General features: G+C 41.0%; 2 protein-coding genes across 6 annotated transcripts in view; one reads left to right on the forward strand and one right to left on the reverse strand.

The window, feature by feature from the left end:
* rsrc1 (arginine/serine-rich coiled-coil 1) overlaps positions 1–21711 on the reverse strand; it is a 227082-nt gene that overhangs the window by 130253 nt on the left and 75118 nt on the right. Inside the window, exons 1-2 of one of the 5 annotated variants that reach the window (XM_067594746.1) lie at positions 979–1065; positions 435–562 (exon numbers count right to left, since the gene is read on the reverse strand). The exons of 3 other annotated variants lie outside the window; for them this stretch is intronic. In XM_067594746.1, coding sequence (XP_067450847.1) covers positions 435–453 — 19 coding nt within the window. In that variant the 5' untranslated portion in view covers positions 454–562; positions 979–1065. Of the gene's footprint in view, positions 1–434; positions 563–978; positions 1066–21711 lie in introns of those variants that run through there. One more of the 5 variants, XM_067594745.1, reaches the window with a different exon arrangement.
* On the forward strand, positions 1133–8678 carry shox2 (shox homeobox 2). Its single transcript, XM_067594749.1, has 5 exons — positions 1133–1401; positions 3266–3474; positions 5832–5889; positions 6268–6356; positions 7244–8678. Exons 1-5 carry the CDS (start codon positions 1146–1148, stop codon positions 7535–7537), a joined length of 906 nt encoding a protein of 301 aa, XP_067450850.1. The 5' UTR covers positions 1133–1145; the 3' UTR covers positions 7538–8678.

Here is a 21711-nt window from a genome sequence, read left to right on the forward strand (position 1 = left end):
ACTACTATCACTACTACTACTACTACTACTATTACTACTACTACTAATAATAATAACAATAATAATAATAATAATAATAATAATAATAATAACAACAATAATAATAACAAAAATGTATTTTTTATTATTATTGGAAGAAAAAGTCATGGCTGCTGCAAAACTGCAATTTTTTTCATCACATTGACACTTTTTAAAAAAAAATTATTATTATTATTTCTTAATCTTTTTTTTTTTTTTTTTTGCTGTGATATTCCAGTTCAAATCAAAAGCGACAAACACAGAAACACGCCGAAAACTTGGGTATAAACTGACCAGGCCTACAGCCAACTGTATGCAACTGGGGGTTGAAGCCAAATATGTTGACTTGAGCCTCCCTCTAAAGCTGCTTGTATGAGTGCTTGCTCCTCTCGGCATCCCAGCTGGTCCGCTTTTACCTCTTTTTCTCCGTGTCATCGTTGTGTCTTATTTCCTCCCCAGATCACAGAGATATACTGAGGAAGGACTCCTCATCCATGTGCTTCCCTCTCTCTTGTCATTTTCAGATTTTTTTTAAGCCACACCCCTGCAGAGAGAGAGAGAGAGAGAGAGAGAGAGAGAGAGAGAGAGAGAGAGAGAGAGAGAGAGAGATCCATGACATTCTCCCGGGTGTTTAAAAAACTAACTCAGGACAATAGCAGCGAATGAGCGCTTAATTAAATTAATTAGTCCTTCTTGTCAATCTCGGATTAATGGCCAATAGCGGCGGCGCTGCTTAATGTTTTTTTACTCCTCTCCTCTCTCTCTCTCTCTCGTATCAGTGAAGGGGAAGGGGGGCTCATCCCGGCATCCTGAGGGGAGGTAATTTGCACGGATCAAGGGGGCAAGGCGCCGCAAAGTATAAATACTGTGACTTCAATAGAGGATCACCAGCAGGTTCCCAACTCCGCTACCAAAGGAGGAGGAATTGGCTGAGAAGATATATCTTTATATATTTTTTACCTTCTTCTTCCAGAGTTGGCAGCATCACTCTCGTATCATTTTCAAGGGGTCGACTTTAAAACGAGCCACACCATTGATGTCTTAAGCTGTCGTGGAGCAAAGGGAGAGAGTGTGTGTGAGAGGTGTGTGTGTGTGTGTTTTTTTTTTTAAGAGGAGAGAAGGCAGTGATGGAAGAGCTCACCGCTTTCGTGTCTAAGTCTTTCGATCAAAAAGTGAAGGAGAAGAAGGAAGTGATAACCTACAGGGAGGTGTTGGAGACCGGGTCGACGCGAGCAGGGAGCAGGGAGGGTTTATCCGCGGAGCCGGGGAGCCGAGAAGAGGCGGCCGCAGCAACCCGGAACGTTGCGCTCTCGCCGGGCAGGGAAACGGACATGCTCGGCCCGGAAAGAATCAGGGACGCCGGGAGCCCCAAACTCATTGACGGTAGGAGTGCATGTTCTACTGTACACACAGTCTATAAACAGGCTTGTCTTGAGGATAGATAGACTAAAAGAGTAGCAATAGAGTCCAGGAGTGATCAAACCTCATTCACTGATCGCTTTAATTTGCGAAACAGAGTTAAAACATCGTAAATTTGACTGATGATGACTTTCTCCACATTTTAATAGCGCGTTTGTATCCATCTAGATGTAAGTTACAGGAGGATAAAGCTCTGTAAGAGAGTAAATAATGAACTGACGTTTTCTAAAAGTATCATTTATTTTTGTTCATGATAGTTGTTTCCCTTATGCACGGTCAAAATCGTCCTCCTTATACCAAACATTACAGCTCAAAACATTTCTATTCTAATACATGCTTGCAGCCTAATAACGTCTCGCTGTGGCACATTTTAAAAGTTTCAATTCATTGATCCAGAGCATCAGAAAGGGCCTACATAGCCCAGAAGTATGATAAACAACAAGGCCTCCTGTGGCACACTAATATCTTCTATAATATGATTGATTAGTCCGATCTCACTTACATGTTTTATATGGCAAAGTTATAAAAGTGTTGTAGGAGCGTTGTGGCCCTTGATTTACCTGAAGTTTTAATTGAAAAAAATGTTATTAGCCTTGATTTGAAGCTTAAATAACAAATTAGCTGTGGCTTATTTTCATTCAAGAAGCTGTTAATGGCTATCTCAGCAATCTTTTTTTAAAAAATAATAATGTTTAACGAAAAGCGGTCGTAATAAACAGCTGACATCACTGCATATGAAAGCTGGAAAGCAGCTCCTGACATTTTTTGTAGCCTGGATATTATACTGGTTACATGTGTGTTTTTAGGTGTGAAAGCACATCATCGGGTGCAATAGTGGATGGGCTGAATACAAATCTGATGAGCACATATTATACATGCCTAATAGGCAGTGCAGGACTGTTTTTCCTTGGCTGTCCTCAGTGATCCAGGCGTTTTAATTCAGTGTAATGACGAAACTAATAGCAATTCAAAAATATATATATATATATAGAAATTAAGGGATTTGCGGAAGCATGAATTAATACTTTAACCAGGAAATTTTAAATTAAATAACAATAGTTGTTTTTTTCTGTTTGATGCTATCAAACAAACCCATTCCAAATTATTTTATTTTTCACATTTTAAGAAAAATGAAGCTGGACGTTTAGCTGTCCTGTGCATCCTTAACATTATTTAAAAAAAAAAAAAAAAAAAAAAAAGACCTGGCTAAAATATGACAACACACAGGACAGGTCGTCTTAAAGCTGTGTGGGCTTGTAAAAATGACATCTGGTCGTCATGGGCAGCGTGGTTCAAAACGGAACTGCGACAAGCATGTATCAGACATCCAACAGTGGGCAAAGCGTTGCATATTTATAAGCACTTAATAATTAAAGAGCTTTATGTAGCTCTACAAAACATCCGAGGTCTGATAGCTGTGTGATATTTGAGGGTTGGAAGGGCATGTCTTTCTTTCTTATCACTCAATGATAGGCTTCAATTTTGTCTAGGTCGATATTAATTTCTCCCTTTCTTGTGTAGGCGTGTGTGTGTTTGTATTTTTAGTAGCCATAATCATAGCTGTAGTGTACATTATTTCAGCTCTTCTAGCATTTAATGTGAGCTACAGAGTTTGCACACTTTGTCTGGTTTATTTTTACTGTATGGAAAGAGCCCATCAAAATATGTTTTAAGTTATACGAGATGTAGGCTCTAAGAATTAAGCCTAAGTAGTAAAAACCTATTGAAAGCTTATTGTATATGTGAGGATGAAGGCCAGTACTAATAATCATGGACTGGAGGTCACAGTACAAAACTGATGTTGATGTTTTTCTCGTCTGAAACGCAGGCAACACGGACGTGAAAGAAAGGAAAGAGGACTCGAAGCCTATCGAGGACGAGTCACAGACTAAAATCAAACAGAGAAGAAGTCGGACTAACTTCACGTTAGAGCAGCTCAACGAGCTGGAGCGGCTCTTCGACGAGACCCACTACCCGGACGCCTTCATGCGGGAGGAGCTGAGCCAGCGACTGGGACTGTCGGAGGCCCGAGTGCAGGTGGGGACATCCAAAACCGGAATTAGGGGGGAAAAAAACATACTACTACTAGCGATAATAATAATAGAAAGTGGAGCAGCATAGAAGACATATTTGGTTATATTAAGTTACCCGTCTGGACCCTGTCTTCAATTTAAATGTACAATGATAAATATAAAAATGAATAATCACTCTTATTGCCATCTTATTGCCATAAACACATATTCACTCATAATTCCACCGTCATGTTATGTTCTGTCCTCAAAAACAGTGGATGAGAGGGTGACCCAAATGCTAAAATTGAAATAATAATAATAATAATAATAATAATAATAATAATAATAATAATAATAATAATAATAATAATAATAATAATAATAATAGGAAATGCACAGGAAATATTTTCATAATATTTTAATTGATTTTTGTTATAATGAGCTTGATATTATCCATAAATACTGTTTGAAGATGGCAATATTTTGAATAGAATTTGAATAGAAGTTAAAGGTGCACATGCAGATAAACACTTACCTGTGTTGGACCTCAGGAGGCCATGCGTGTACATGTGTGAAAAGGTTCAGAGAAACCCTGTGGCTGTGATGTGTTTAAAAAGTTCTAATTCATCTAAAAACGATTTTATTGAAGTAAGAGTTCACCGTCAAATTATAGTTTGTTGTTGTTATTTTTCTTCTTATTTTTTTCACAGCATGTTTTGATGATTTAATGTAGCCTATGTTAATGGTCTCAATTAGGCCCTGTTTTATCTGTGTCACGAGACTCGTTTAAATCTTTGTTGCCCAAATCCACCGCGACAAATAAGCATACAAATATTTGCCTTGAGTTCCTGGGTGTATGTTACCAAGGCCCTGTCTGTCAGTGCTGCTGTCGTTTTTCAGGGGTAAAGACCATCTGCGCAGAAAGGTCTCAGTCAGTCAGTCAGTCAGTCAGGGAGGGTGGGATGGGGTGGGGGGCTCAGACATGTCTTGTGTAACGGGAGCAGGGGACAATGAACATATATAGACAACTCATCTCATCTGATTTATCAAAACCCTATAATATCTTATTCCAGACTCTTTTATCCCGTGTGCCCCGGCTCAGGGGAGGACGAAGCATGTGTCTCCATATTGAATATGGCGGTCTTTCTGGAAAGAAAAAAAAATCATAAAAAGGGGCCCAAAAGATCCCAAACTCACCCTACAGCCCCCCCAGAAAAAAAAAAAGTTAAAGCCAGCTTTTTTGCAAGGCTCTCCCGGCCTGAACTGGAATCTCACCAATAAGGCGTATTGTGTCCCGAACAAGGAGCACAGCTCGGGGATTTGCATAAATTATGTATTATTTTCTATCCAAATCAAGAACAGCTCTCTCTCTCCCCCTCTCTCTGTTAGAACATTATATCTGACCGGTTGCATCCGCAGACCACACATTTATTTTAGTTTTTTTTAATTCCGCCTCAATCAATAACAGCAGAGCAATTTGCTTTTATCATCGCGATAAATTATACCTGAAGCGTGCACAAAAGGATTTCCGATTGACATACACTGTGGTCAATAAATGAAGCCAGCTGACAGCCAAATCAATATAATATTTCAATCATGCTTTCACTGTGCAGCCTATGTATGGACATAATGTAAGGGATGATTGCAGATTGACGTGTTGTATTGTGGGCTAATTTATCCCGAGCTTTGTCTGGGAGATTCAAAGCAGATTATCATAGTAGAATAAATCGTTTAATCTGTGTTCCAAGGCGGGTTCTCTGAAATTGACGCTTGTCGATTTCAACAGAAGGAAAAAGAGAAGTGCAGCATGTCTTTGAAGCGGGGTTTTGTGCAAGTGCGTGTTATGGCGGTGATTAGACAAAACTGCGAGCCATTTAAGCGTTTCACTGACATGGATTTTCTGCAGATAAGGGTAATTAATTTCAGCGGTCATTTAATGAGAGGGAGATGGAAAGAGAAAGAGGGAGATGCTCTCAGATCGCCTTGCTCTGATGTCCAAAACCCTAATGCTGCTATTCGATATCTGAGAGTCCATTCAACTCTTCGGGGACACTAATCTATAGAAAGATGAAACCAACGCTGACAAGGTTATTTATTATAGTCCAATAGTCCTGCACAATTTCCAACAAGGGTGTTTCTATTCCCCCAATAAGATTTTAATCCCTTTTTTTGCTCCACTGTCTCTCTGCTCCAACCCCCCACTCTCCCTTGTTGTAGACTAAATGTAATAATTAAAATCTGGGGTTAAGCAGTGTCATTAATATTTCAGTGCTCCTCGGGGATATTGTTTTTCTGCGGTTGTTGTCACTTTGAGAGGAATTACACATGGCCTCACAAGCAGCTGCCAATCAGTAGGTCTCTAATTAATTTCTGTCCCTGCAGGTTTGGTTCCAAAATAGAAGAGCCAAGTGCAGAAAGCAGGAGAACCAGTTACATAAAGGTACGCTTTTATCCTGCATGCAAGCACGAAAACAAAACTGTAGGCTTATTTCTACTCTATTCTATTCTATTCTGTTCTATTCTATTCTATTCTGAGGCAACTACACGCTCAAAGGCATGCAACCTCCGTCATCTTAACACACTGTTACAATTCAGGTCGTCTAATTTTCAGTTAATTATGCCATCAAAAGCACTGTGATTTCTTTAGTGAGTGTTTATCTTGGATGTTATTAAAGTTTACTTCGACAAATCAGCTTACTGCTCGTTATTCAGTCCTACAAGTTTACTCTTTGTGGTTTTGAATATTCTCCTCACAATTAGGCTATCATCTGTTTTTTTTCCCTCCTCCTCCTCCTCCTCCTCCTCTTCTTCTTTTTAGGAGTCCTGATTGGAGCAGCGAATCAGTTTGAAGCTTGTCGTGTAGCGCCATATGTCAACGTGGGGGCTTTACGGATGCCATTCCAACAGGCAAGTTACTTTGAAGCGTCTAGTCTTAAAACCAGACCAATCCCCGGACTGCCGTCTTGGCACAGGCTCTGCCCGAGTGCTATGCAGAGACTCCAGTTCCAATGTAGGGGGTAACTAAACTCTTATTACCACACTGACAAAAACACTGTGCCAACACAGCGAGGCCTGTAGAGCCTAATTGGAAAATTCCCTCTATTGTTCTATGGATCGTTTGCTTTTTTTCTTCTTCTTCACTGGAGCAAGCAAATCTATTAGTAGGCCTGCTGCTTTAATGGTTGTAAATAGCGGAGCAGGAGTTAATGGACGTTTTCTTACCTCTATCAAACTCACATGCAATAATATCGTCTGATATTGATTATAAGATTAATTTGTTGTTGGTGGAATAGTAGCGAATTGTGCGCCTGTATGTGGGGAACAGTACAGTGGTGATAGCCTGGATAGAAAAGTAATTAATGTGCATAATGTTGCATTTAATTTTAGTGAAGTCCACTCACTTTGAGCACCACTGGCATGGTCTGGCTTTGTATTATAGGCAAAGGTCCAAGACTCCCAAAGGCAATGGAAGTTTGAAGTGAAATTTTATGCTATTGATGTCCAAATGAAAACTCAAATTTGACTTCTGATCCACAACAGTTCCAGTAACCAACACGCCAGCCAGTGAAATTGTTCAGTGACACTTTAAATAGAAAAGCTGGGGTATTTGAACCCTGGAATTCGGCTGTAGGAAGGCCTCTGTAACCACTAGGCCACCCTGTCACTTCCCAGAAGTGTATAATTAATAGTTGAACCACTTCATCTACAACAGTCTCACTAGTGAAATTACCCTTCAGACAAAGTTAACGCATGTTCTCCCCCTTTTCTCCCCATCCGTGCGTCCCGTCCCGTAGGACAGTCATTGCAACGTGCCGCCCTTCTCCTTTCAGGTGCAGGCGCAACTGCAGCTGGACAGCGCCGTGGCCCACGCTCAGCATCACCTGCACTCTCACCTGGCGGCGCACGCGCCCTACATGATGTTCCCCGCGCCGCCTTTCGGGTTGCCCCTGGCGACGCTCGCGGCCGAGTCCGCCTCCGCGGCCTCCGTTGTGGCCGCCGCCGCCGCCGCCAAGAACACCAGCAAGAACTCCAGCATCGCCGACCTGAGACTGAAGGCCAAAAAGCACACGGCCGCGCTGGGACTGTGACGCCAGGGAGACACGTGGACACGAGTCGCGCGCGCAGTATGTGGCGCGCCGTCGCAACTGAGAGACACTGAACATAAACGCTTACAAAGTGGAAAAAACCCAAGGACAAAGTGAGAAAAAATTATCCAAGGACGATATTTATGTTTTCTTTTTTTAAATGAAGGACGACGAGTATAACTATAAAATATAGGCTATTTATGAGATAAAGAAAAGACAATGAAAAAAAAGACTGTGACGTGATAGCCTATGGACGCCAAAAAGAGGCGTTTGGGATGGATAGCAAGGCTACGCAGGATCCTTCAGTGCAGCCACAAGGCTGAGGAGGAGGAGGAGGAGGAGCAGGAGGATGCAGCTGGGACGGTCGATACTTTGTCAAACAAGGCGAACCATTCTGCAGTTGTTTTGTTCTGTTTTAATATTATATTATTATTGTTATGATTTCATTTTGAACCAATATAGAGGCTGGCCTCGTTATATTTCAAAAACACTTTCTCTGTAAAAGGACAGAGCGGGAATTCTTTGACAAAATAGAGACAAAAAAGGGACAATATTCCAAGTGTTTCTCCTTTTTCTGTTTCTTGTCCAAAATCCAAAATGCCTCAGCAGTGTTTGCATGAGTTTGTCTTCACGGATGACGTGATGTGAGCCATCTCTCCCCCTTCTCCTCCCTCTTTCCTCCCCCCCCTCCCCTCTCTCTGAGGAAGGGCAATTCTCACTTGAATGTTTGGCCTATTTGACCTTGTTTGGACCTCCTCTGGTAAAGGTGAAACTGGGCGACACACACACCAGAAATGTGAGATTATAATATATGTGTATGCTGAACTCTTTTTTCAGGATAACCCGATCTAGTATTTGCGAGGTGGTGATTTGTCCCCTTTTAAAGGAGAGCATTATGTCACATATGATGCCATCTTAACCACAGTGAACAAATGACAGTAACACGAGGACTGTATGCAAACCGGTACGGGCACGTGTAAAATATGTTTATACACAAGAAACATGCATTATTTTTATTATTTAGTGGCTTTATGAATGCCTTGTGGGGAATTTGTTCATTTTGTATTCTACTTTATTTCCGTGTATTAAAAAAATCATGTGCTTTCTGTATGTAATTTTGATGTTTTTATAACAGTGAAAGTGAACTTACCTGAGGCACGGGTTTCTAAAAAAAAAAGAAAAAAAAAGAAGAATATTCATGAAATTGTTTTACTTTTTTCCATCACATGTGAAACGTGAATCCACCTAAACAAAATGTTTTTCGTTCCTATAATAAATTAACTAAAGTTTCTTTAACGAGTTGACATTATTTTTACAATCTTAATTGGCCTTTAACACAACAAATTGTCAATGTTATTATTTTTTATTATTATTATTATTGCCGTTAAACCTTTGAGGGCAATAGATTTTTTAATAATTCATGCCTGTAGCTATAGGTCTTTTGATAACGTCACAGTTATGACAGGCCCGTTTAGTCAGGAACAAGGGTGTCTGTTGCTGCTCCCATGCCAAACCGATGCATTATTCATAGTTTGGTTATGGAGCGTTTGGAGAGGAGGACTGGTAATTTCCAGTACAAGCTAGAAAAACAGGAAGATAAAGGATAAAGAGACGGGGGCCGTCCACTGGCTCAAAGATAAAGTTTTGCAGCACTGAAGCACTTGAAAAGCACACAATAATATGACTCCCCCCTCCCACCCCCCACCCCCCTCTCAATAGGATTTAGATTGGACAATTTTTATTCCTGCAGTAATTAAATCCTGCCAACCCCAACGGCCTAATAACTGTATAAAAAAGTTGAAATCTTAATTTAGTCTGTTTGTCGATGTCAGCAGCCTGTAGTTTATACATATTTTTTGTATAAATCAATAATGCATCTGGCACATTGCAAAACTTGCATTTTATTGCAAAATTTGAAATACTGCTTCGTGCTAAAATAACTGTCAAGCATTTCTACATGAAGTAAAATAGGTTAATATGGTATTTAGTGTAGAGCCAGTCGTGAATCATCCTGCCTTGAAACTGGCCTCCTGCCCATCTGCACTCTGACTGCTGCTGTTTATGTGCCCTAAAGTTTGGCATAATGCATGCAAATATACAGGCAGGTCACAAAGTAAAACAAAAGCCAAGGTCTTTGTAAAAAGATTTATTAACGCCTGCCTCACTTGACTTACAAATTTGCCTGATTCATTTCCTGACATCTTAACCGCCTCGTATTGAACATTTAATAAACACCTGACACGGGAGCCTATAATTATAGGAATCCAGATCGCATTACCCTTCCGATATTTCCACACAAAAAACACAATGTCTTTAGCTATTAATTAATACTGATCTTACAGAGTCTGCACTAGAGTCTGGAGTGTTTGTGTATCTTGCCGTTTGGGGCAGGATTTAGACGCCAAAACTATTGAATTATTGATTCTGAGCCTCGCCAGTAATGGAGGAGACGGAACTGGGAAACTGCTGAGGCGGAGACGCGCACTGCTGCCCTGCCATGGAGAAACACTGAAGGGGGGGGGGGGGGGGGGGGTCGGAGGCGCGCATGTGTCCTGCCACTGTCCCTATCAGGAAAGGCTCTAATGTACTGTGTGACCAGTTGTGTTGTTACTTGTAGCCTACTGACCACAGAGTGAGGTCTTCACAGTGGTTAAACCATTTATATCATATGTTCAGATATCATTTACTGTACACATGTAGTTATTTCATGTAGAACAAGTTGGGCTTAAGGCATCAAAATTCATTTAAAGGCATGAAAAATCTTCTTTTGACATAAAAAACTGATTTAAATGTTATGCAATAAATAATATAGTGTCATTATACTCATTCTTGAGTAGGCCTCCACAAGGACATTCCTGTTATAGTTGAATTTTTTGAAGAGATAATTAATTTCCAATATTATTTATCGTCACCTGAAGGACTTATCAACCCAAGTTGAGTCCATGCATTTGACACAATCTCTAACATCACTGTTTTTGCAGTTTCCCACAACAGATTCTTAAATATTTTCCTCCCTTCGCCGCAACTTTACAGTCCAGAGTCTTGATTCCTGTGTGAAGCGTGAGGCTGCCGTTGTGGAGTGCACCGACAGCTATCAACATGTCCAGAGGTGTAGTGCAGGAGTGGAGGGCCTCCGCTCTGAGGGGCCCAGGAGACAATGAGACGGGGACACACAAGTGTTCTCCTGATTAGACATGGAGACGACCGGCGCTCTCACTCTCCTCTCAACACACTCTTAAGACACAAACCCCCAAACAGCCAGCCGGGAGCCAGCCTAGGCCCTCTCTGGCTTCTTCTCACTGTCTCTCCCCTCTCACGCTCGCTCCCTACTTTCCCTCCCCCTTCTCCCTCCTCAATTTATACTCACTCTCACTTTCTCTCTCTCTCTCTCTCTATTGTAATGGATCACTGTACACTGAGTTGGAGGAGTCCAGAGTGGGCCAGTTATAATCAAGTGTTCATCAAATGAATGAAAACAACACTGGACATGTATGAATCCAAATGCATGTGAGCAAACACACACTCCTACACGCAGCATAGCATCATAGCTCGGTGAGTCACAACAGCACTCCACACCATGGAATCTTTCATATCAACTGGTGCTGTCTTGTTGCTATATTTACCCCACTACAACCCCTGAGACAAATACACCACTCTCTCATTTCCCGCACTTGGCCCTTTATCAAATTAGGGCACGTTAAACAATCACAGAGAGCAGTTTTTACTGACAGTGGAGTTTTTTTTGTTTTTTTTTCTTGCATGTGAATGGCTGTGGCTAAATGTGATTGTATACACAGTGCTGTATTTATCCATGCTTGTGTGTGTATGAATTTATGTGAGAAAGTATGTGAGAGAGAGAGAGAGAGAGCGAGAGCTCCCTTTCTCTTCTTTTCTCTCTAAGGGCTTGCCTTTGTTACATGTTAGGAGTGCTCAAAGAGCAGGGCGCACACAGCACTGCACCAAAGACAACAGCCATCAGGAGCAGCGGCAGATAAAAGACCGACTTCAAAGACATCAAATGGAGAGAAAGTGAAAAAGAAACCTGCTGAAAACTCCCTCCAATAGCACTCAGGCCAGCAATTAGGACGCCATATCGCTACCTGTTATCGCATGCATGTGCCGTATAGGCCTGGGTGGCTAACCGCAGCACTTGGTGTGGGTTGCAGTCAGCGGAGAATTACAGCATTCACAGAGCTCGACCGTAATACTGTATTTCATTTCACTGTAGGATGAAAAGTGGGTGTTCACACAGATTTGACCCCTGCTATGACCAGGGAGGCTTAACCATGGTGATTACAGACACAGAAAAACAACCATCTCTATCTCAGGCTCCCTTCTATTCAGCAGCTAAGTAGAACAAAACAAAACAGAGGTCAGAACAAAACAAGAAGTCTAATTGTTTCACTGTTTCCTGTTTAGGTGCCCCAGGCAATCTACACATTTTTATGTACTGGTGCATTTTATTTGTTATTAATTCATTTCCAGTTGCAGCTGGTTTGCAGATTAAGGAGATAACATAATGTATAACTCCCTGCCCTCGGAAAAAGACATAACAAGAGCGTATGTGTTGAGACCTGTGGGCCTAGCTCTGAGGGGATTTTATTGTTTCCATTGAAAAAAGGTGACATTTGGTGTATTGTAGATGCACTGGCGGGTGAGTGTGAGTGTGCTTTTTTTTTTTTTTCTTCTTCTTCCCTGTGTATGGGTTTATGTGAGCATTGTGGTCTGGGAGAATAAGTCAGAATGAGACAAAGAGAAAGAGTGTGAGAACAAAATGTAATGCTAAGACAGAGAGAGAGAGAGAGAGAGAAAAGAGAGAGAGAGAGAGAAAGAGAGAGAGAGAGAGAGAGAGAGGGAGAGTGATGAGGGGCACACAGTAAATGTTAAACATTTGGCCCACGCCGCTCTGTATTTACAAGCTGGTAAGATCCAATCATCTGTGTGTGAGTATAATCGAGTACTTGCTTTTCAGTCATCAGATGTTTGTACACAGACTCTTATATTACAAAAAGCCTTTTGGAAACACAGGCCTAACTCATCTCGTATTGATTGTATTCACGCTGTCTGAAGTTTACAAAATGTCATTTTAAAATGTCATGAGATGACAAAAAACCAGACAAATCACCCAATATTTGTATCAGGATGCTCAAGTGTCTTTTTAATGTGGGCAAATCCGGGGAGGTCCAGGATCATTCATTCTGGGGTTAAACCCTTTTTCAACATTCTGTCCAGGGAACCATTTATGACCATTTATATATCTGTCAGCTGCATTCAAATGCTCTCTGAACTGGTGACAGACACGTGTGGTCAAGGCAAAGTTTAGATGAGATGGAAAATAGCCTCCGGTTTTCAGTATGAGCATCAATCACCTGTGTACTGTAAATGTTATACTCATAAAGCTGTTAGTTGTTTTCACATAGCCATAAATCTGAGTATGTGCAGTACAAAAATCAATACGTCTTACTGATGTTAGAAAACATACAACTCTATGATGGATATACTTACAGTTTTTCATGCGGTAGTTGGATACAAACACATCATAAGTTTATAAGAAATACATTGTGGTCGCAACAGAATGTGACCTAAGGGGTTGGTACACATTAACAATGTTATATTTAACATTGCCCTGAACTTTTGGCATACTGGTGCAGTTTCTTTTAATGGGGAGCATCCAATGAAACTGAATTTATCACGATGATGTAAGGTTGGTGATTTATGTTAGGAAACCTGAATGACTGGATGAAATATTTTGGGCACATTTCATGTGAACCACTCATCTGTTCAAGTTCATTTGGGATACATAAGCAGACTATTATTAAGATCAGACAATTCTGTTATTTGTTAAAGCTGAAGCAATTAGTCAATTAATTGATTAATTAATCCACAGAAAATGTTTTATGCAACGGATTTGATAATCAAGTAAACATTTCAGTCATTTAATCATGCAAAATACCCAAACATTTCATGGACTATGTAATTGCAAACATCACATGTCAGCCAAAATAAAGGGAAAAAAACTTTTTTTAACTTACAAAATAAAAATAAAAATGTTAAGAAGAATATTTGATTTTGGCAAATGGGTGAATTACCATCTTTGATTCTAACGTGTTTTTATGAATTTTTATATAATCAAAATAATACTTGCATACTATGTAAAACACAACTTTCCAGGTTTGAGTCCAGTTGGAGACCTTTGTTAAATGTCATTCTCTTCACTGTTTAACCCCATATTTCTCAACTATATACTATAATACTTACATATAAAAAAAACAAAAATGTAATACAGTTGGATAAATGCCTCTAATCCTGTTTCCACAGATCATTTATTTCCCACAGAGGAAACTCTAACTGGAATTTTTTAGTGTCACTTGAGATTGCAGCAGTCATTATTTTCAGTGTTGTAATGCAAACACCTACTGTATTTATCCTGTAATTCATTGTTAAAGCATTACCCATGAAAATTAATCTGCAAAGTTTACCTACCCTAAGTACCCTACTGTATATTAATAAGTCTTTGGGGCAGTGGAATATGGGAACGAGAGGTCAAGTGCTTTAGAAGTAATAGAATTTTAAAGCAGGAAAGTGCCTGTCATCCAGGACATCTTACTCAGATGTTTTCATTGATCCTGCCACTTGTGTCCCCTCATTGATACAGCAGTATTGACAGCTGTATTGCTATGGTAATTTACTCCTTAGGCAAGTGCATGTAAGTCACTGTCCCCGGGCTGGAAGATAAATACATACGAGAACCACACACAAAACACACGCACGCATGCCTTATTATAGGCTAATAAGATGAGCGTGAGAGGTAATGTATAATGGTGGGGGACCATGTCAAGTTCAACTGGGAGCAGCAGGCTGAGTGGGTTGTGTGTGTGTGTGTGTGTGTTTGGGTGAGTCACTGGTGGGAAGAATGCATCTTGTTTCAATGCAGGCTAATGTAAATTGATGTCACAAGCTGAGAGAAGGGCAGACAAAACGCGAAGAGCTGACTGCGCTGCATTATGGGGGCCAAGGAGGCATCGGAGGAGGCAGGACCCCATAGTGGTGCGACGTTCTATTGGATTACAGTGTTGGCTCAACAATCTGCCAAAGTCTAATTAAATAGGCCTGCATTAGCTTCCTCCACAGCGGGGGGTGTGAGAGAAGGACACTATCTCATTCTGAAATGGGATGTAAAAATAGATCTCGCAAGTTAGCCCTTATGCTCGCTCCCTCCCTCCTGTGATATCGCTACTTCTCAGTGTGTGACAGTGTCTCTCTCTCTCTGTCCCTTTGAGTTTCTCACATTCTTGCTTAGTCATTTACCATAATTCCTTTTGATATAAACTAAACAAATAAACCGTTAGAATTTCTCAGTGCAGTTGTTGGTATTACAGACAATTTAATGCAAGATGGTGTTTATTCAGTGGTTTCCTCAATATTCCTTTGACACTTCGATTCCTCCTTCGACACTGGAAGAATGCACTGTTCAACTGCTTCCAAGAGTGAATCTTTAAAAGTTTAACACCCCAAAAACCCCGGATTGTGGCGTGCGGCGAAACAAAACCTTTCCTTCTTTTTTGTTTTGCAATGGAAAAAAAAAAAAAAAAAAATCAAGGAAGTGACACATGTATTGGGAATGAATATCGCATGCATCCCAAAATAGCTGCCACTCGCTATGGCAGATAACTGGTTGTGTTATAGAGAGGAAGGAAGCTAGCTGATTGAAAACAACTATATCTCTCAACCGCCAGTGATATTCATTAACTACATTTAACCATTGTGACCTGGATCCTTTCTGGGGAAATCCAGTTGTTCAGCAGACTGACTGATGTTGAATTTGGACGTAAAGAGTGTGGAATGCAGAGGAAAGAAAGTCTGACAGAAAGAGAAAGCAAAGTTAGAATGACAAGGGCAGCGATACGAGCTGAGTAGATAGAGAGAAGAGTATGTCGGAGAAGGAAGACGGAGGTGCCAAAGATATGAGAGCGTCAAAGAGGAAGCACTTTGTTGCGCTAAAGCATGTTTGAGAGACTGCCTCTTATCTTAATGATGACAGGGACCCTTTTAAAGGGTCACATGTAGCACATTGTGGGATGGAAGTGCTTTTGTAGGACCACCTAAGAGAAGCTGCAGGGACAGGAGTTAGTTTAAGAAATATTATGGCAGAAAATACACTGCAAAAAAACTTGTAATAGATAGAGTTCATGACATAAAACTTATGTCCTTCATGACCCCTACAGAAGCCTACGGCATTCACTCACCTGGCTAAACTGCATTAAATTGTAACAGCACTGTAGTAAATGCAGTATATTAAAGGAAACTAAAAATATATAACTGTTGGTGAGACTGTCAGAGATATGTTGACTCATTGCATTATATTGTAGAGGTACCTGGTACTGCAGTTTGTCCCCTCAATGTACATACATACATTCAATGGGAGGTAACATAACAGTTATGTCTTGAGTGATACTTCCATTGACAAGAAACAACAGCGAGACAAATAACACAATTTCATTTTGCTGGGATTTTTTTTCTCTTTAAGTTGAACCAGTTTGAGTATTTCGTCACAGTGTTGTCTCGTTTTTAATGAAGTTATACTCAGATTACCGAAACGACAAGATGAGATGATCTTACTGCAGTCATCCGGAGGCTTCTCTCCAAGATGTAAAACCGCATGGGTGATTTGATACTATTTTTGAGCTGTAAAAAAGAAAACAAAACTAGATTTAGGATTTATTGCTACAGGGTTTCCAGTAATATTGATTATTGCATCCAGGGCCTCTGTCCCACTAACCCAAATAAGTTTTGTTTTAAAGCCAGTTATCTTTTTATGAGAATAGAACTCAGTTTACAGTTTATGTCTCTTGAATGGATGCAACTCTAAATGTAAAGATGGCGTTAATACACAATATTACGTTATTTTGCCAGTCCTGGTGTTAATGTGTATGGAATAACAGAAGAAACATGGGACTTATAAAGTGCATAGACCTGCACTACAGCAGATAAAAGCATCACAATAATACGTTTTGTGGAAATAAGCCCAACTTAGCTTGTATTACATGTTATACATGCAGAATTGAAAATTCTAAATGACAAAGATTATATTGTGATAGTGATTTTTCTATTGAGCCTTGCATGTACATTAAAACATGAATGCTTTCACAGCAGCTTTTTTCAGTAACACCCAGCATTTTTCACCCACATGAAGCTCTACAAGGTGTAATTGTGAGCTCTGTGCTGCTGCTGCTGCTAACATCAACACTTCTTTATATTAGTCACATTTGTTTACTTTATTCCTTTAAAAGCCATTTCTCTTTTGTGAGTGGGCTGGATAAATATAGCACTGCCTCTCTGTAAAAAAAAAAAAAAAAAACAGTTAGAAGCTTGTGATGCAGCAAATGTAATGTATCTTTATATTTCCTTTGGGTGATATTTACAATCCCAACACTCATATCACAGCAATTTTCCCTAAATACTATTAGAAATAATTTGGGGGAGACAGCAACATGCTGGAGTAACTGAACTTCTCATAACTGCTCACTCAATTGGCTCCATGACCAAAATATGAAATGAAAACCTGAGCTAAGAGCCTGCAGACCACAGAGAGACAGTGTAGTGTGGTCTGGAGGGGGTGTGTGGACACAGAAGAGATCCGAGCACTGTAAAAACACATCCCTCCGGCACCATTATATAAGATACATATGGGACAGTAAAAATGGAAGACGACACTTTAAATGACATTATTATAAAATGCAATACTCCTGGAATGATCCCTTATTAAATTAGGCCCTATGATCCAAGATGAATTTCCCGCTTCCCTAATCCATCAAGAGGGGAATATTAAAAGATAGGCCTCAACTGGCATTAGAAGCTCACTCCGTCTTGACTTTCATTATTCTGCATTAGGGTGCTGCTGGGGGAGAGCCTCTTAATGAGAATTACAATGATTCACTGGCCCCGGCCCCACTTCTGACAAGTCAAATATTAACTCCTCAGTCACAGCTGTCGGAATTAAAATACTTTGTAGCCGCGGACGTGCTAAATTAAATTGGCCTTTTATGTTCCTTACATGGCTGACCCCCGTGGGGCTCCACCGCCTCAGTCACCACTGAGACGGCTATGACAGAGCAAGAGGAAGAGAGGATACACAAACAGTGGGGCACGCATGTACGCTGCGCACGCACAGGCTCGCACTAAAACAAACGTTTCTGTCCCCTGTGTGTCATTCTGTCATCTTCTCTCGCTATCGTTTCTATTCTCCCCCTTTTTCCTTCATTCTGTGTTTCTCACCAGAGGCTGTTTCCTTGGCAGACATCTTTTCTGTGCTGTTTGTTTGATAGCCAGTGTCAGCTACTGTCGGCTACTGTCTGTGTTTTTTTTTTTTTGCTGGGGTCTGTCTCTATTAGCAGGGCCACAGACACACATAAAGGCTCCTCACCTGTTGCTTGCCCTTCATGTTGAACAGCCAAATAGATTAGCATAACTGAGCAGCCTTTTCAAGGAGCAGGGGAACTTTGTTCTAATGTGATTAAGGTTTAGTATGCAGAGAACAAATCAAATTTATATTGACCTTTAAAAGTTTTATTTCAGTTCATTTGCACTCACTTAAGCAGAAGGCCAGGGCTCGCGGACCCCGCACTCCACTCTGCCTTCCAAATTCCTCTGTATGTGCACCGACGCTTGCTGGGCGGTTCCTCCGCCCGCTCGCTCGCTAGCTCGCTCTGGCCCCAAGGTCATGTGCACTGACGGTGAGAGTGGGAAGGTTTTCTGCCTTTTGCCTGCCTCTTTCCCCAGCAGCATTTCTGCTCTGCTCGCGTTGCCAGCAGAGCTCTGAATCCTTCTCCCGCTCTGTTTGAGCTCTTTACAAACAAACGATCGATTTCACAGGGAGAGAGAAAGAGAGGAGGGAGAGGGAAAATATAACTGCCAGTGACCCTGCAGTCTGCAAATGTTACACTTGAAATCGCTGGATTTCTTTTCTTTTTCTTTTCTTTTTTTTTTTTTTTTTAAAACACATAAATGCCTCAGGACATGTCACCTCTCCCCTTTCAAAAGTCAACTGAATGAATAAAGAAATGGATGGAGCTGATAAAGAAAACAAAAAAACAGCCAAATGGAAGAGAGTGGAGGATTAATTCAGTGGGCAGATGGGTCCTGGTGTCAATTTGAGCTATTCTGATCCACTGAATTGAAACCAGAGCTTCAACCGAGCCCCAAACAAGTCACCTTTGACCCTCATGACAGACATAATACTGATACTCTATATTCATTCAGTTCCTCTGCACGCTTTGTTTTGACTAAAACCACTTTTCCTTTTACTGCACTGGCCTTACATTAAAACTCTGCACCTTAGGTCAAATGATTAGCATAAGGAAGGGTACATAGGACTGTAACAGACAGCTTGCCCGCTGCTGGCAATAAGGTACAGTGGTGTGAGCTTCAACAGTGGAAGTCCCTTAACACTTTAAATAACTTTTAACGTATAAATTAAAAGTATCAATGCATCCTTGACCCAGGGTTACCATTAAGGTTATTAATTACCACCCAGAAAGTAATTACTTCTTGTTGAAAGCATATTCCTTTTGGTATTGAGTTTCTTGGTGCCTTTGGGAAAATATACCCCTTATTATGTAAGCCATTAGAATTAAGAACTCTTCTGACCTTAAGATTGAATATCTAACATTTTCATGATTCTCATTATCTAGTTATAATTAGCTTCAAGTGTGAGTGGTAGCATTCACACGATGAGAGCGAAAGTAAGCAAAGGATTGTATTAAAATCCCGCAAATCAATGTTTCCTGAAGGGATGTGCATAAATGGCTCCATTACTGTGCTCAGAGGCTTCAATGGGGAGTGATTTAGAAGACACCCCTTCAGTGGACCATCAGTCACTCTTTTAGAGTTAAATAAGCCGTGTGAAGGACTGTTATCCTTACTGGCTTAAGCCGCCATTAATCAGTCCACTTCACCTGTCAATACAGCCACTGGCTTCCAATCAAACAACCATTACAGCAGAGAGCATCCCAATAAAGGAGGATCTTTGTTTCTTATTGAGTTAATCACCCAGCGTACACACACTGCTCTCGTCAGGCTGGCACTGGCAGTGTATATTCTCCTCTCCTCATGTGTGGCGGAGTGCAGGGGTCAGGCGAAACACACATTGCGACTTCGAATGTGGAGGAGGCGTAGGATGAAACGATATAATGAAACCGCTTTGCAATTACAAACGTGTGGAGACAGATCATTGTTTGAGATTGCCCTTTCAAGGTGTACCATTGATCTATGCAAATTGATAGCCAATGAAAATATTATCTGCTCGTTGTGAGTGTCATTATCTCTAAAGTTATGATTTATGCTAACAGCGTGATGCCAGTGAACGAGGCGGAGGCGAGGAAGCGCTGTGATGGACTGATGTGTCATCCGCAGCTTGAGTCAGAGGATATAGCTCCGAGCAGGTGGGAGTGAACGATCCCTCTGACAGCCCCGTTCAAAATGACAAAATCCATCCTTCCGTATTGATCAGTTATTCTTCTGTCTTTCAGCGGGCATCTTTAGACCCTCCCTTCCTCTCTTCATCCCTCTGTCGCATCACCCGCCTCCCCCAACCTGCCCAGCCGCTCCCTATTGATCCTCGCCGGTGATTGGTTGAGCTGTAATTTGAGATGGACATTGACGGATGAGTGCAAACTGTTTTTCTTTCCCTCTCTTCCTCTCCTCTCGGGGGTGATGAAGTCATAATACTAGTGACAGAGCCAGACAGGGACCATTTGCAATGGAGTGCTGGCCTGAGTAACCTTTAGAACCAGTGCAGGACGTCTCTCGGTCTGTCGTGCAAGCCCCCCCTGGGTGCACCGTGGTCACAAGACTCATAAATGCCCCCATACAGACAGCCGGAGTGGGCAGAATGGATAGAGAGAAGAGAGGCTGTGCATTATCTTGTAAAATGTAAAACTTTTTTTTTTTTTTTTCACATCCAATGCTAATGTTAAATAAAAGTCTTGCTCTTGCTGCAACTACGGTATGGTTAAGGTTAGGGGAAGATCGTAGTTACAGCTAATAAAAAGGCGAATATCAGTTCCAGGTTTGTAAAAGGATGTGGTAAGTCTTATACACACCCATCCACCACTCTGACCTCTTCAGCCTTAGGGCGTTTTCAAACCTGTAATTTGTTTGCTATGCTCTGAATCAGTGGATGAGTTGGCAAACTTGGTGTGTTTTCCTCTTAGTTCGGTTTCTTTTCACACAGGGAAAAATCCAAGCAAACCAAAATGCATCATTACAAGCCATGTGAGAACGTTCACTCTGCTCATTGGTCAGAGTCGTCTCGGGCGGAAGCAAGAAGATAGACAAAGGAACACACGGCTCCTTGCAGTTGGGTTGGATCAAGGTCGGATCACACCGTGGACAAACCGCTCCAGAGTTTGTCTAGAACCGAACTGAGACGACATCCTCAAAGGGTCTCGGTACGGTTGTTTTGGTCTGCACCTGAGTACAATTCTGTTCTACAACAGCTGTGTTCAGATCTGCTCTGGGAAAATAAACTAGAGTCGGTAAATTTTAGCAGGAAGAGTCTGCACTCAATTGCCAGTTTATTCAGTGCACCTAGCTAATACATATACTGTGATACAAAAGCGATAAATGCGATAAATCCTATCTTGATGAAGGTTATACTCTTCAGTTTTTTTTGTAGAAACAGTCTCAGAGAGGTGTTGATTCAACTTTATGGTCACTTTGGAGGCTGTAGTTTGTGATTCTGTGATAGATTGTGTTTCTAATATTTTGTCCATCTTTTATATATCACTGAAGATAAGACTAAATTTCTCAGTATAACACAATACAATTCAACAGCACCACAAACTGCAGCCTCTAAAATGACCATAAAGTGGAATCAAGAAATCCTCAGTTTCAACAAAAACATGAACATTATAACCGTAATGAAGGCAGGATTTATTGCAGGGCTGTTGGGATTAAACAGCATTGGTTTAGCTAGCTGCACATAATAAACGGACAACTGAGAGTACACTGTAGAAGCAACAATCAAGGGGATGTTTTGTTAGCTTAGTGGTTGGCACACATACTATTACTCATTACAATAGCAACTGTCAGGTAGATTCTGGCCATCAACTAAAGGCCAAAAGCCAAAAAAACACAAAACATTGTGACAAAAAGAAGCCAAGAAAGAGAACAGAATG

Source organism: Thunnus thynnus, chromosome 7, assembly GCF_963924715.1.
Source record: "Thunnus thynnus chromosome 7, fThuThy2.1, whole genome shotgun sequence".
NCBI classification, from domain to species: Eukaryota; Metazoa; Chordata; class Actinopteri; order Scombriformes; family Scombridae; genus Thunnus; species Thunnus thynnus.

What these genes read in the sequence shown, in the direction of transcription:
- shox2 (XM_067594749.1), top strand. Translation starts at nt 1,146, where the DNA reads ATGGAAGAGCTCACCGCTTTCGTGTCTAAGTCTTTCGATCAAAAAGTG. An exon ending in GAGCCCCAAACTCATTGACG is followed by an intron (nt 1,402 to 3,265) that starts GTAGGAGTGCAT and finishes TCTGAAACGCAG; the next exon opens with GCAACACGGACGTGAAAGAA. An exon ending in GGAGAACCAGTTACATAAAG is followed by an intron (nt 5,890 to 6,267) that starts GTACGCTTTTAT and finishes TCTTCTTTTTAG; the next exon opens with GAGTCCTGATTGGAGCAGCG.